The following is a 15,762-nucleotide window of genomic DNA, read 5'->3' on the forward strand; positions in this document are numbered from 1 at the left end:
AAAGATGATGGAGGAAGTGTCTGTTAGCTGTTCCTGTGAAGGCCCTTGGTCACATTACATCTCTTCCATGATGTGCCTTTCCTGTTGTTCAGTCGATTCCTATCGCTTTCATGTTAACTTCCCATCTTGACCACTCTAAGGAGTTGGTAGCGATCGACTATGTTTACTTGTCATAGAGTAGAAGTAGAGATCGACCTAGCAGTCCTTCGTTGTGCATCTGAGTGGAGATCCATGCTGAACCATTAAGTATTCCTGAGCTCCCATGCCTTCATTTACTCTGGATTATGTTTGACGAACGTGCTGATGGATATACACCGAAAAATACCCTCGTCATCCCACTGAGCGGAAGCGAAATAGACGTTCTAATTTTCACTAATATGGGCTATTGATTTGGGCTGATTCAATCTAGGTCGTTGATTCGGGATTGCTGGTATCACAATCACAATACAAGAGAGGGCCTTATTACCATATTCCATAATGTTTTGCCAACAGGCTAGACCTGAAACTGTAACAAACCGCAATATATAAAATACCACATCCATTGCAATGACAAGTCAGAAAGGGATTTGATGGAGGAGGGGCTAACGACTTCAATGATCCCCGATTGTGATATCATGATCGATGGAAGAGGACTTATCGCAATCAGCAGGATGAACCTGTGATATTGGTAGAGGAGTGATGTCGGGACTTATGTGATATCGCAATTAGCGAGGGGAGACAAAACTTTGCGATATCGTAATTAGTGAAGGGAGACAAAAAATTGCAATCTCAGCGGAGGGGGGATTTATGATTTGTGCGATCCCCGATTTCAATATCACAATGGGCATGGGGAGGAGTTATCACAATCGGCCAGAAGGAGTGGTGACAGGACTTGGATGTGGAAATAGGTAGAGAACTTTTGCGATATGCTATATCGATGGAGGATTTGTGATATCGCAATCAGCGGGCGGAGAAGGGACTTATATGACAATCGACGGGGATTCTACGATATTCGATATCAACAGAGAATTTGTGATATCACAATCAGCACAGGAAGAACATTTATTGTGGTATGCATAAATCTTTGCGAGATGCAATATTGCAGTCGTAACAGGAAAAGGGAGGCGAGCGGAGATGTATGCCAAAGTAAAATAGGAAAATAGCGATAAAGTTTTGTGGGTTCCAGCCTTTTAAAAGGCCTTCAATATGTTTTACGAATGCTTTGAATATATTTCAAAGGGGAATGGGGAAACACGGCTAAAGTTGGAAATACAAAGGGATTTCGGCTAGAGTTAAAAATAGGTCACCGCAGCTAGAGATTAAATAACAAAGTTTGCACAATTGGAACTCACTTTTCAGAGGGTGACAACACTAGGTATGCGAGCCTCTCTTTTTATAAAAGCAATGTAAATACACAAATATAGTGATCCTCATTTATGAACGAATGAAATGAAATACATATATAACAAAAACAAAGAGCTAGAGTGAAATCTGAACTTCCATTAATTAATAACAAATACTGGAAACTGTTTACATGTAAAATGGAAATAAACTAGCTCGAGCAATGGTAGCGTATGTCTAAGAAAAAATGTGACAATTACATGCCTTCTAAATGTAGTTTTTTACTTGTAGATTCAACATCTCGCTAGGGAATTTTGAGGTCTAAAATGGGCCTCGTAAGGAAATTATAAAATAATAGTGGAAATAATAAAATAAGATTATATTACATATTCTAATTTTAGAGGAAAAACAAAAGAAAAAAACTATTTTTTCAACTCATATTTTCAGCTTATCTCCCTATTGGATTACTCAAATTTTGAGCAGACACACTCATTGGATGAAGAATTTGATTCCTCATCCAAGGAGTATCCATGTTGCATACGTTTGATGAACCCCACTACACAAAAAATGACAAATACATGAAGAATGTGATTGCAGTCACATTTTTCGTGTAGCAAGGTCCATCAAAAGTATGCAACATGGGTACTTCTTGGATGAGGAATTAGATTTTGCATCCAATGAGTACTCCCACTTAAAATTTTAGTAAAACCTTAGGGCGATAAGTTGAAAATACGAGTTGAAAAAGTAGTTTTATTATTTTATTATTTTTTAATATTTTTATTTTTTTACTCCGAAAATGGTGAATCATCCCCCATGGTTGACATCATCATCTTGATTACTATTGGTTCTTATAAAGTTGATTGTGGTTGTACATTTTTCTTAGGAGGCCCATTTTAGACCTCAAAATTACCCTAATGTATGTGATATGCTAAAACAGAGGACAAGAATCTACTCTACTCCTCAACAGAAACAAAAACTGATTGATGAAAATAACAAGCAGAAAAGGAAGAACTTCAATCGAACATAACACAATATTTCTTTGAGGAAAGTAACTGCTAAAAACACTGACTATCAATATTGCATTAACCAGAAGATTAGAGAAGAAAATACAATGCTTATTCAACCTGAACAATTCCTACACAAGTACAATCTATTTCTCTGCTTCCTAGGCCAGCATTGGATGAATACAATATGCTTTACTCAACCTTGAGCTCAACTTGCACAAGTATTTTCTATCCTCTGCCTCACTGACTCAATTTGGCCAATACTTAGCCAAATTCCTAGCCTTCCAAGCCCCTACTTCCTTGCACAATTGATGAGATAATTAGCCCATATTTAATTGGGAAATCCTCACTCCATAACTGCACAATCCATCTATAGGCCTTCTACTCATTGCATGCACCATCTGTACAATTAAAAAAATATATAACTAATAGTACATTGTCCGTGAACTCTAATCTCAATTGGGTCTTCCTCTGAACTAACATGCATTGAGTAATTTTTTAGTGAATTATTAGTTATCTAATTGATCACTGCATATGATTTAAATCCAATTTAATTCACTTGACCTATCACTAGTTCCTCCAACAAATAGAACTAGTTTAACTGAATTTAACTGAGTTAAAGTGAATTAAATAATTACAACTCAATAATAACTCAACCTGGGCCCCTAAAATTTAAGGATCACGGTACATGACTCTAGATAGACTTCCAAATCGAATTTCCTAACCCAACTAAGTCAAATTAACTTAGTTAACTATTACAAGTTGTTATGAGAATAGAACTTCAATTTAATTTCCAATTTAATTCAAGAACAAATTAAATTAGAATTTCTAGATGTTATTTTTAACATTTCTTATTATAAATTTCAACACTCCTTCTCAACAAGAAAAGATTTCAACTCTATCCCGATTTGGTACCTTTGGAATGTTATGCATGCAACACTTCTCTCTAGTGTTGTTGCCACTGCAACTTCTAAAACTGAAAAAGCATCCAAACTAAATGAATATGATGCATATGTCACGAGAGTTTCTCACTGCTACTAGCTATTGCACTATCTACTGAAAACTATGCACTTCTACTCACTCTTCACTGTGTCATATTCATTGTTGCCAACTCTGCTCTGTGCTCCCCACTATCTGATTGTTGCTAGTCTCTGCCTTTGTCACTCTGACATCTGACTAGATCAACCACCACTGATCCATCCCGCTACTATGTACTATGCACTCTTTTAGCAAGGTAATGATCCATGAGACAAAACATCTCAATGGACCCTGCCCAAATTTCTGCACTCTTGGGACTATTGCTTCACATCGCCCCACCTCTCACCTCGAGGTATGGCTGCATGCACTTCCTCATCCCACTTGGCTCGAAATTTCCCCCTACTAGAGGTCTCTACTTGAGTGGATATCTCCACTCCATCTCCTCTCTACTTCTCTAATTGTGACTGCTCCACAACTTGCTGGGCCTGCTTTTGAGGCTAGATATTAAGAGGTAATTTATGCTCCCTATCAAACACCAAGTCTCTAACCTTTTCCTTGCTCCTCAAGGCTTTTAATGCATCTTGTACCTCAAGTGCATACAAGTTCTTCACTTTCAAAATGATATGTTTCACTTGTCCCGTGGTGATGTGTATAAAGAAAATATTTCCTTTGTTAAAAATCACATCTTCTGAGCACTCTAGAAACTTAGGTAACTCTCGCGTCATCACAAAGTTTTCTCGAAAAGAGCTAATTTTAAATCAGCGATATCTCTCTCATCCGAACTCCAACTCGGCCGATTTTTTTTTGAATTTGGGTATTTTTTCGCAAGGAATCGAGATGTGCTATTTTTGTTTTTTAATTTTTGCACAAAATTTTTCATATTTTCTCCGCAAACTCACCAACCAAAAAATTCCTTCTCATCAATCTACCAATATCAATTATCACAACTCATTTTTTGCCGCTAAACATTGGCTCAATGATCTTCCCACTAGCTACCTTCTTATCCATTAAGAAGTCTGCACATAGAGTCTTTTGGATCTACCCTAAACTGGAGCTCCATCAATCTAAAAGGACACCTTCAAATTCTTCTCTTCTATTGTGATTTCAACTCCAATACCATGTAGAAATTTCTACAAATATAGCTCTCATACCATGTAGATTTTTACTTGTAGATTCAACAACCTATTTGATATTATGAAACACAAGATAAGAATCTACTCTACTCTTCAACAAAAACAAAAATTAATCGATGAAAACACTAAGCAGAAAAGGAAGAATTTCAATCACACATAACACAATATTTGTTTAGGAAAAACAACTCCTAAAAACCCCAATTATCTATATTGCATTAACAAGAAGATTTGAGAAGAAAATACAATGCTTGTTCAACCCGAACAATTCCTGCACAAGTAAAATCTATCTCTCTTCTTCCTAGGAAAGCCTTGGATAAATACAATATGATTTTCTCAACCTTGAGATCAACCTGCACAAGTATTTTGTATCCTCTCCCTCAGTGATTGCCTTTGGCCAATACTTAGCCAAATTTCTAGCCTTCCAAGACCATGTTTCCTTGCGCAATTCCTCAGAGGATTAGCCCATATTTAATTGGGAAATCATTACTCCATAACTATGCAATCCATCCATAGCCCTTCTACTGATTCCATGCACCATTTGTACAACTCAAAAATTTATACCATTGATAGTACATTGTCCTTGAACTCTAATCTCAACTGGGTATTTCTTTTGAGCTAACATGCATGAGTTATTTTTGAGTGAATTATCAGTTCTTTGATTGATCACTGCACGTGAATTAAATCCAATTTAATTCACTTGACCTCTTACTAGTTTCTCCAACAGTTATAACTAGTTTAACTGAATTTAACTTAATTAAACTGAATTTAACTCAGTTAAAGTGAATTAAATAATTACAACTCAATAAGAACTCAACCTCGGCCCCTAAAATTTAAGGATCACTCTAGATGACTCTACATAGACTTCCAACTCGAATTTGGTAAGTCAATTAAGTCAAATCAACTTAGTTAACTATTACAAGTTGCTATGAGAATATAATTTTGATTTAATTCCCAATTTAATTCAAGGACATTAAATTAGAATTTCTAGTTGCTATTTTTAACATTTCTTGTTGCAAATTTCAACACTAAACTATGTTACAATGAGGTTCAAAGGCCTTTTTATTTTTGAGAAATAATGGAAACCCTAAATATCCAAAAAAACCTAACCCTGCCAAAATTTTGTTGGCCCTGTTGGGATTAGTTGGGATGACAACATCCTCCGGTCATAATTTGGGCATATGATCTCCATTTGGTATACACCACACCTCATTAAAAATATTTCTTAAGAATCCCACATAATAAAAATGTTGTTCCAAACGTTAATGCCATAAAGGTACATCTCCTTGATGTTGGGTTTGTGATGAGGCAACACAAATGAGAGTTATGGGACATTCTCAAAACTATTTGCAAAATATTGTCATAGATATGTCTATGTTGCTATAAAAAAAAAAATATAACAAAAGAAATGGAATTATCCAGAGTGTTAGAAGGCATATGTAACAAAGCAAATGATATTATGGTGAGTGTTGGACTCAAGACATGTTGGGTGTAAAATAAATGTGATGCTAATTCCTATATTGAAAAAAATAGAGAATACTCATGAGACATGAATCCTAGTAGTGATTCACAAAGACAAGTTCTTCAAACTTTATTAGTAAAATTTCATTAAACAATGAATAGATTTTAATTGAAATTAAAAATAAAGATATTAATAGATTATTAAAAAATTAACCCTTCTTTTAACATTAGCTAACATTCATATAACAAGTCAATTAAAAAATTTACAATTTTATTAAACATCCTTTTTAATTACCCTTTTAGTCTTGGTTTGAATCACTCAAAAAGATTCAATTTTGATATTTAAATGAGTCATGAAACTTTTTATAAACCTAAGATATTCAAAAGAAAATATTATTTCATTTCTTTTAATTGAATTTAAAATATCAATTCATGTTTGAGCACCCAAAATAATTTATCTGTATTCCACATTTCAATTTTTTACCTTTAATTGCACTCACGATATTAAAACACAATACGAGTTGAAAATTGTTTAGAAAACAAAGATTTTGATCTCCAAGTTGTTTAGAAACTACCCCAGGAAGGGAACGGAAACAATGTACCATGAAACAATCGCCTTTCTCTAACCCAAATTTTCAGCTGTATTTAACCCTCAACTCCCTGTCGGGATACATCGGAAATAGCTTTATCTTCCATGAACCGTCCACTGAATAAAAATGTCTTGAAACCTGTTATCCAGCCATTAATGCCCTAAGAATTCAGCATCACGAAACCCTAATGCACGTGAGTAAAGTTAATGGGATCATGCCCTTCTATTGAGAATCCAAATTTTATGTTTCTCAGATTAAATGATGATCAAATCAATTACAAGTCTAAATATCTTTAATCCTCTTATCAATATGTACGCTGTATTAGATTATTTAATATTAAATACATTGAGATATATAATGTCTGAGTTTGAAATACTTTTAAATCAGATCGTATATATTTCAACATATATAACATTAATTAATCATCTCTATATACATTGTACATGATGTTTACAGAGTTCCCCTTCCTATTTCCTGATTCTTAGGGAATTAACGTTCCACAACCTAGTATGATTCTTAGGGAATTAACATTCCACAACCTAGTATGTTGCGATGACCACTACCCACAGCCACAACACCTGGGAATCCCAAGTGACGTTCAACCTTTTTTTTCCATGGCTCCATCGTTTCATGAATTATCCATGGAACTTTCTAATGGCATTCCATGATTCTTGTAACTTTGTAACTTTGACACGCCATGGAACTTTATTCATGGAAAGAGAAGGCTTCACTGATACTGTATTGTATCTGACAGTAACACCAGAGATAATTGGGCTTCCAGCTGGTACTTCAATTGTCCACAGGAAGAAGCGAAACATCACCTCAAAACGTCCAACGCTTTCAATACTAACCACACAGCGCACATCAAGAAATATATAATTCGATGATAATGAGAAACCGACAAAATTGATCTGGGTGCAGCAGATACCGACATATGGTTATTGCCGTTGCTACTCTGGGTTCTGCACAGGAAATAGATAAAAGAGCTGTTAAAACTGTTATTAAAAACCCTAATAGGATTTTATCTACCTTTGTGATGAAAATTGAACGAGGATTAGGGTTTTATCCATTCGATACTTACCCGCCTTGTAAGACGCCGGCCTCCTCGGTAATGGTTTCCACAAGGGCCGCTGGCTTTGCCCCAACACTGGAAGCTAGGGCATAGCTGTCGGTCGTCTCGGCGCCGGACGCAACAAAAAAAGCACCATTCAGCATTAGGTCTCCTCCCGATCTCCAATTCCACTGCGTCCATTCGTCTGGCCCTGCATCCAGCCTTTTAGTTACCTGAAATTCATTTCAGGTTTCAGTTGCAATTCACTTAGGGTTTCAGTGGCGAATTCTATTTTGAAAACCAAACACAAACATGGAAATTGGTGTTCAGGAATTTTATGATTTTGGGCCGAATGAAGAAGAGGGAAGTGGGTTCTGCACCTCCTTGGCATTGTCGTCGTCGGGCGCTAAGAATTTGTTGCCTTCGCTGTTAATTGTTGGGTTGGCGCTCCCGCCGATTGCATACATTTCCCAGTGCGCGTACTGGTTGTTTACCACGTGAAAGTACCCATGTCGACACCTGCAATGGTGAGGGTAAGTAAGATCCCATTCTTTTTACCAGTGGAAACAGACGACAATAGATGAATCTCAATAAAGTATAACATGAGCCACATGCCATGGTCACATGGTCACAGTAGAATATTCTATGCAGAATATCAATATGGTGAAAGTAAATTATGCATAGCTAGCTGAACTTTTATGTGCAAAAGTATACACACACCCTAGCTGGACCGTGCGTTTATTAATAAAGTAAAAGGAGGATACAGTGAGCATATAAATAAAGTAAGAAGCGAATACAACACTGAAATAAAGTCAGACGATGAAAAGAGTGTTCACACTCAGTTGAGCTCAGGCTCTGTCAATTGAATAAAACGGGTAGAAAAAATTCATTCAACTTCTGTTGGGATCACAGACCACCGAGAGATGGTGGTATCTAAAGATACCTTTCTTTGTTTTTAGTAGCTACATAGATAATTTACCACGGATCTTTTTTTAGTAGCTACATAGACAATTTACCACGGATCTTTCTTTCTAGCATTTAAATAAACTTCATAGGAGATAAATACTCTAGTAAAAAATTATTGATTTCCATAAACCTGCAGCCAAAACCACAGATAATTTGCCCAAAACAACAGATGATTTGATTTAGTCAAGTTTACTAGAATAACTTTAACCGTCAAATTTATTAGAACAACCCTAACGGTTAACATTTCTGCATAAAAATCCAACTTGAAAATTTTCTTAAAATTTTAATCCAATTTCTATTTGTTTAATGAATTTGTACACAAAATATTTATAGACTGTAGAAACCTGAAAAATAAGCGTTTTCGAAGTATCGGAATTTTAATAAGAGTTCCAATTTCTATTTGTTTAATGAATTTGCACACAAAATATTTATAGACTGTCTAAACCTGAAGAATAAGTGTTTTCCAAGTATCTGAATTTTAATAATAATCTGCAAGACTAGAAGGTTTTATATTCAAGGTTCTTGAATTTTAATAAGACTCTGCAAGCCTAATAGATTTTATATTCAAGGTTGCTGAATTTACATGTAAAATTAGAATTTACAATTTTATAATTAACTTCAATGAACATGGATGCAAATATTTTGGCCCAAACAATTTAAAAGAAGTCAAAATCAGTTTCAGCTCAGCAAACATGGTCTCAAAGGTTTTAGTAACTAGACTTTGAAAACGAGAGAGTACACTGGTGTTTTGTCTCGACTTACCTATACTTATCACAAATTTAGTGATTGGAATTCTCCATACAAAAAGTCTGAGTTTACGTCTAATTCCAAATTATGATAAAATTTAGAATGGTCAAAAAAAATTATATTATAATTTTAGTCACTCCAATATTTTGATGAAAATACTATCAAATATTAAAACTGTACTTTTACTATAAACTTTGTTACTATTTTGCAATGCATAATATATGTTTAAATAATCCAATTTTCACATGATGATTATAATGTAACGAATAAAATGAAGATAAACAAGTAAAAATATAACGAGTTATATAGGATCTCAATGCTGCAAAATTACACTCCAGTTGTTTGGGCTTCCCTGCATCAATTGAATAAATCCATAGTAAACTGTTTTCATAGATTGCATTCCTTTCAATTATATGGATTTATATTAATACTATTAACATGATGATATTTATATTAAAACTACTAAAATGATGAATTTAACTTTGTGAAATGATCCTTCTCTTTTCCTTTTTCTGTTCGGCCTTCCCTGCATCAATTGAAAAAATTCATAGTAAAAGGCTCTCATAGATTGCGTTCCTTTCAATCATATACATTTATACATTTATATGAACACTGTTAGCATGATGAATTTAACTTTGTGAAATTGTGAAATGCGCCTCTCTATTGCAGCTCTTTTCTCCCTGGAATTCCATGGCATCACAAAGACTTAGAATTTACCTAGGCATCCTTTGGATAAGCCCTTCGCCGAAGTAATTGAAGGCAATCGTTACTTGCATTATCACATCTTGCACATAACTGTCACTGTGACCAAGAAGCATGACCTGCAAAGAAATTACGAATTTAGCTTTTATCTGATTGTGACAGAGAATAATGGGCAGAATAGTAAATTCATGAAAGGAATCCAATGGCAACATGAAAGGAATCCAATGGCGACATGAGACCTCGTCATGATGAGTGAAGTAATTATTTGAAATGGTAATGGCAGTGGATCCCATGATTGCATCGATTAGTCCGTCGTTGCACTTGGAAAGAGAACAGTGGTCTACCCAGATATAACGTCCTCCAAAAATTGAAATGCCATCGCCATCAGACACCGATCTCCAGCCATAATGCTCAGGGGAATCCCTCACCATGGCATTTCCTGTTTGAACGCAGTCATGGATGCTAACACCATGAATGATGATGTTGGTCACATACTGTATCGTAATGCAAGCACCGTTGGCTATGTGGACATTTGCACCTCTCCCATCAATTGTCTTGTAACTGTTCATGATAAGCTCTTCTTTGAGCTGGATGACCATGTCGCTCTGAAATATGATCCAAAGTGGGTCGTCTTGAATAACAGCGTAGCGCAGAGTGCCAGGTGTGGGATTCACAGGATCGTTGTCACTGGAATCAGTTACTACATAGTATTGACCATTCTTCCCTCCAATGGCATCTCGGCCAAAGCCAATGGCACAATCTGCAAGCCTTTGCCTGTTCATTTGCCAATTTGGATCACAGCGCCAACAATCATCAATTGGATTACCAGTTCCACAAGACAAATAGCTCAGCTCTCTTCGAGAATCATTTATACTTCTGCAGCACAGGCCATTCCCATACATAAAATCAGTAAAATCTATTAACAAACACTCTGCATTTCATATATTCAAGTGCAATTAATTAGTATGGTTTCGATTCTAAGCACATTACAATAATTAGCAAGTTTCTGAGAAAGAGAAGAAAAAGAAAACAAATGCTTGTAAATTTCAAATGGGGCACTTACTTTTGGACCATTTTAACTACCTCTTCCGGACTCTCTACTGAAAAAGTAGAATTCAGTTTCTGCTTCCGCGGCAGCTGCTGTATATATTTTACATTTGGGCGTCCTCGAAGGAAACCCACGATACCGTCTAACATTTCCTGTGTTTTTGCTGCTGAACATTTTGGAGCCAAGATTTGAATGTACACTACTACTGCAACTACAATTAGATAATATAACTGACTCTGACTGGTCATTTTCATTCTAGAAGCTCAAAATATCGTAGCTAACACTATAGAATGATTCTACACCCTGTTCGCCTCTGAGAAATCGGGCCACAAGAAAGTATTTTCTAGTGGCTTCACAACAATTCGCTATGGCTACAATGACTAAGGATTCTGGAAAACGTGAAAATGGCCAGGTATTCTAAAATGCCAGCATTTTGGCAATGGGGGAGAACCTTGAGAAATGCAGAAATGTTCGCAGAAACGTCTAATTATTATTATTTTGACCAAATTCACTGAGGCCTGCTGGTGTAAGCGTGAGTAACAGCCCCCTTACAATTTGGTGTTGTATTGGGATTGAGAATTAGGGCCCCCTTTATAATTTGCACATGCATGAAGTCTCACATCATTACACATGACGTAGATGGGTTGGTGGAAGGCAAGTGAATTGAGCTCCATCAATTCTGATGCAGCTCATTGATGCTAAAAGACCTAAATAAGTATTCCAGATTCCTTTCACAAGGCAGTAGTTATGCCTTAATAGATCTGGGGTAAAGATGTTAGTGTAATCAATTGGGAAAGTGATTGTGGCAACTAATACTTAGGGAAACATAACAAGGATCCAGAAGCTATAGTTCACTGGTCACTTATTTTTGAAAGCCTTTTAATTAATATTCTACTCTTAATTTTGATGAGTAACTTAAGTAGTTGAAACCTTTCAGTCTTGATAAATAGTTAAAACCCCTACCAAGTCATTGATTCTTTGTCATGAGGCACCAGCTCAATTATTGTTCCTTGTCCTACAAAGTCATTAGCCTTCTCTCAAAAAACACAAGTTTGATTCTCCTTAAATCCATCCGAATTGATAAAAAAACACGAGTTTAATTCTTCTTTCAAGTCCATCAGAATTGACCAGGCAATTGGGTCACCTGGACCGAGTCCCCTAAGGGTGAGGCGGCGTAAGGGTGTTGCCAAGGAAAAACAGAAAATTAATATTATACTCTAATAGATATTAGCATAGTGTTGCCGATCTTTCAACCCTTCTTATCAGTGAATCGAATAATCAGGGTCCAACATAGTAACAGAATCGCAGTTTCCACTATGAGATGAGATGGGGACTTGTAGAGGATGGTACCTCCAAATTCAGGGACACACTCATGTGGTTATTCATTCAGTTCACAGCTAGGTTTTCAGGGGTCTCATTGTGAAGGTATCGTAGTTGGACTGAATCCATGCCTCGTATAAAACTTTAACAGTCGTAGTTTCTTTTGTTTCTCTGTATTTTGAGAAATGGGTGTCATTCATTGGCTAAAATGCCAAAAGTGATGTTAAGTGAAATATTTTAAATTAATAGTTTAAATAGTGAAATATTTTAAATTAAAAGTTTAAATAGTTTTATAAAGTTTTGAGTGGTTTTAATGGTAAGGTATGTGGTTTTATTCAAAATTATAAATTCAAAAAATATATATAATTATGTAAATTTTAATTTAAAAAATAAAAATTAATAGTAAAATTTTATGACAAAGGACAACCTATTAAAAAGAAGACAGTGACATTTCATCTACTTTTATTATGCAAAAACTAGAAGACAATCTATCAAATAGAGGCACGAGTAAGCATCTACAACTATTATGCTACACATGGTACGACTTCACAAGATTTATATTTTTTTTTTTGTCTTTATAATTTTGTGTTTCCTTATGCGATTATCATTCATCCGTATTCATCCATTTTCTAGGATTTTTATGTTTCGTAATTTTGATTGTTTTTTATAAAATATAATTCCCAAAAAATAAGTTTTTCAATCAAAAAAATATGATAAAAATATTGTTAATTTATTATTAATTTTGTTTTGCAAAAAAAATTATTTTACAATAAAAATAATAATAATCTTCTTAGTTAAATAATAAATAAATATTATATTTTTGGGTGTTTTATGGCAAGAAACAAAGCAAGTCTATATAAGTTATTAGCATTTTTGAATTAAGGTTGAAAACATAAGGAACTTATAGACTAGCATAGATTCATTTAACCATTGATTTAACATGAGTAGAGAAGGATCAAATTTCTTGATGTGCAAAGATTTTTAGAGTGCAAAATACAATGTGTTAGTTTTCATTGTTTAAATTGTATTTTTGAATGCTAAATAAAATATGTATAGAACTAAATTAAAATTTTAACCATAAAAATCCAATTTTTTTCTTATTCATTTCTTTTTAATTATACTTAATATTATTTTTCTATTTAGAATGTAATTTTAATTTTATTTGAAAGAGGCATAAAAAAACCCACAAACTTAAGTATCGGCTCATACTAAACTTTAGAATAAGTCTATGAACTCAATTACAAAATTATGAAATATTTTATTAATTTTATTTGAGAAATTTTAATTTGAATTTTAAATTATTTTTTTAAATAATGTTTTATAATATCATTTTGTGTTTTTTAAAATTAATTATATATATATATAGTAATTAATTAATTAATTAATGTATAGTATAGTATGATGAGGGGTTGATTTATTGGGCGACAACTATACTTTTTAGGTCTACCCATACAACCTCTTATGTGGCACAATGCTAGTGTCGAGGGTTTGAACTATTATGTTTCTAGGAACGAGTTAATAGTGCACCATGTCCCAAATTGATAACCTAGAAAACTATATTATAAAAAACACAAATGTGATCCACTTATATATAAATAAATAATTAAAATAATAATATTATTTTTTTAGTGCAGATTAAACTATTCGCTCAAAAATATTGTAGTTAGTAAATCTCACTAAAACTAAACCTGTCCAATTTACATTTATCTTATTTATATTGGCTATTGACATTTCATTTTTAATCTTATACCGTATTAACTGTCCTAATGTTTAAAAACATTATTAATGTTTTGTATAACTAACCTATGTTATAGGACTACGTACCATGTGGGACACTGTAAACCTAATTTCACTGTCGCTTTTCTAACTCATCTAGTCAGCGCACATTCAGCGATATGACTACGTACCATGTGGGGCACCATAAACCTAATTTCACTGTTGCTTTTGTAACTCGTCTAGTCAGCGTACATTCAGCAATCTTACTGTTCAGAATCTTTGTACCAATTAACGCATGAAATCTCCCGTATTATCCTTTGCTCCTCCTAATAAAAAGTGAATAATTTTCGACGATAAGAATCACTGTATAGCGTTTAGCGATAGATAGACATGATTGGAAAGAAAAGTGGCACTGCCGGCACTCCACTAGGGTTGTAACGTACGCCATTGGATCCCAAAAGGGTCACCGTCCCATGAAAGAAATTCGAATAATACAAGTTGACTAATTGGAAGAACGATCCAATATGGTGATTACTTCACAGAATTATTTTCGTTTTGGCTGGGAATACATTATATTACTTGAAAAAACTGTGCCTGCAGCATATTCATACAGTGTTCATTACTTTGATAAACCTATTCAGTATGTGTGAAATAATAAAAAATTTCTAAATAGTTATAGTCTAAGTAGTTGTAGTTATAGTTTGAGTTAACTACTTGTAGTTTGAGTGTGTCTAATTGTTAAATAATAAAATAGTAAAGATTCACTATGGTTTGAGTAAGTTTAATTATTAAATAATTATAATTTGAGTAAGTCTAATCACTAAAAAGACTTTTGTTTCTTTGTAAAAACTTATTGATTAAAATCCAAAAATTTATTCATAGAAATCTATAAGTAAAGTATTTAAAGTTAATAGATTTACATAAACTTTAGTAATCAAAATCCCTTATCCAAAAAAATATATAAACAAAAGATATATAATTATGGATAAACCGACGAGGCTTGTGTGGAAATAATAAAGATTTTATGCATTGGATTATTCTGCTTCATTTCCCTTTTCTTTTTAGACAAAAGAAAAAGGGCGAACGAATACTGGGATGGAAAATAAAGTTCGGTGGATAAGTGACTCCCTGAGATATACCGTCTTTAACTTTTTTACTGTCGTCCCAATCTACAAGTCTGTCTTTTGTTCCGTCAGATATAAAGTGTGAGTTCAATAATGAAAAAAAACAAGGACTGTAGGCCCAACTTCAACATCAGTATAGATATGCAGCCAGTGGGCCTGTTGGGCCAGGACGGTAGAGCTTGACGTGTAATTTAAAAAAAAATCAACAAAAGATGCGCATGCCTTTTCTCAATCAGAATTAATTGGTCGAAAAATTCAACAAAAGATACGTATGTATTTTATCAACAGAATTAATTGGTAGAAATTGGGGAAAAATCAAACCAGAGCATGCACACCATTTATTAGTAGAAGTTGGGGAAAATTGAACCAATAGAATGCACACCATTTTCAATCAAATTAATTGGATGGGCTTGATATTTTATTTTGACTTAGAAACAGCATCACAATTTTAAATATTTGTGTATTTTTAACGACCAACAATAAGATAAGTTTAAATATAATTTTATTTGAACAAAATTCAACCATTGAAACATATATATGTATAATTTTTTATGCATAATTTCTCAATGATATAGATGATGTAGGAAAATTTGAAAATATAAAGT

The 15,762-nt window shown here is 34.0% G+C and overlaps 1 protein-coding gene across 1 annotated transcript; it reads right to left on the minus strand.

Moving 5' to 3' along the window:
* Window positions 1-6,856: 6,856 nt before the first annotated feature.
* Window positions 6,857-11,806, minus strand: LOC149186519 (putative pectate lyase 5). Its single transcript, XM_089411024.1, has 6 exons — window positions 11,013-11,806; window positions 10,189-10,825; window positions 9,965-10,068; window positions 7,915-8,053; window positions 7,565-7,767; window positions 6,857-7,445 (listed from the first exon to the last, which is right to left on the minus strand). The coding sequence occupies exons 1-6, from the start codon at window positions 11,249-11,251 to the stop codon at window positions 7,301-7,303; spliced, it is 1,467 nt and encodes a 488-aa protein (XP_089267150.1). The 5' UTR covers window positions 11,252-11,806; the 3' UTR covers window positions 6,857-7,300.
* Between the last annotated feature and the right edge of the window lie 3,956 nt (window positions 11,807-15,762).

This window comes from Pinus tabuliformis, chromosome 3_1 (genome assembly GCF_031772625.1).
Source record: "Pinus tabuliformis cultivar Carrire ecotype Pingquan chromosome 3_1, CPIR1, whole genome shotgun sequence".
Taxonomy (NCBI): Eukaryota; Viridiplantae; Streptophyta; class Pinopsida; order Pinales; family Pinaceae; genus Pinus; species Pinus tabuliformis.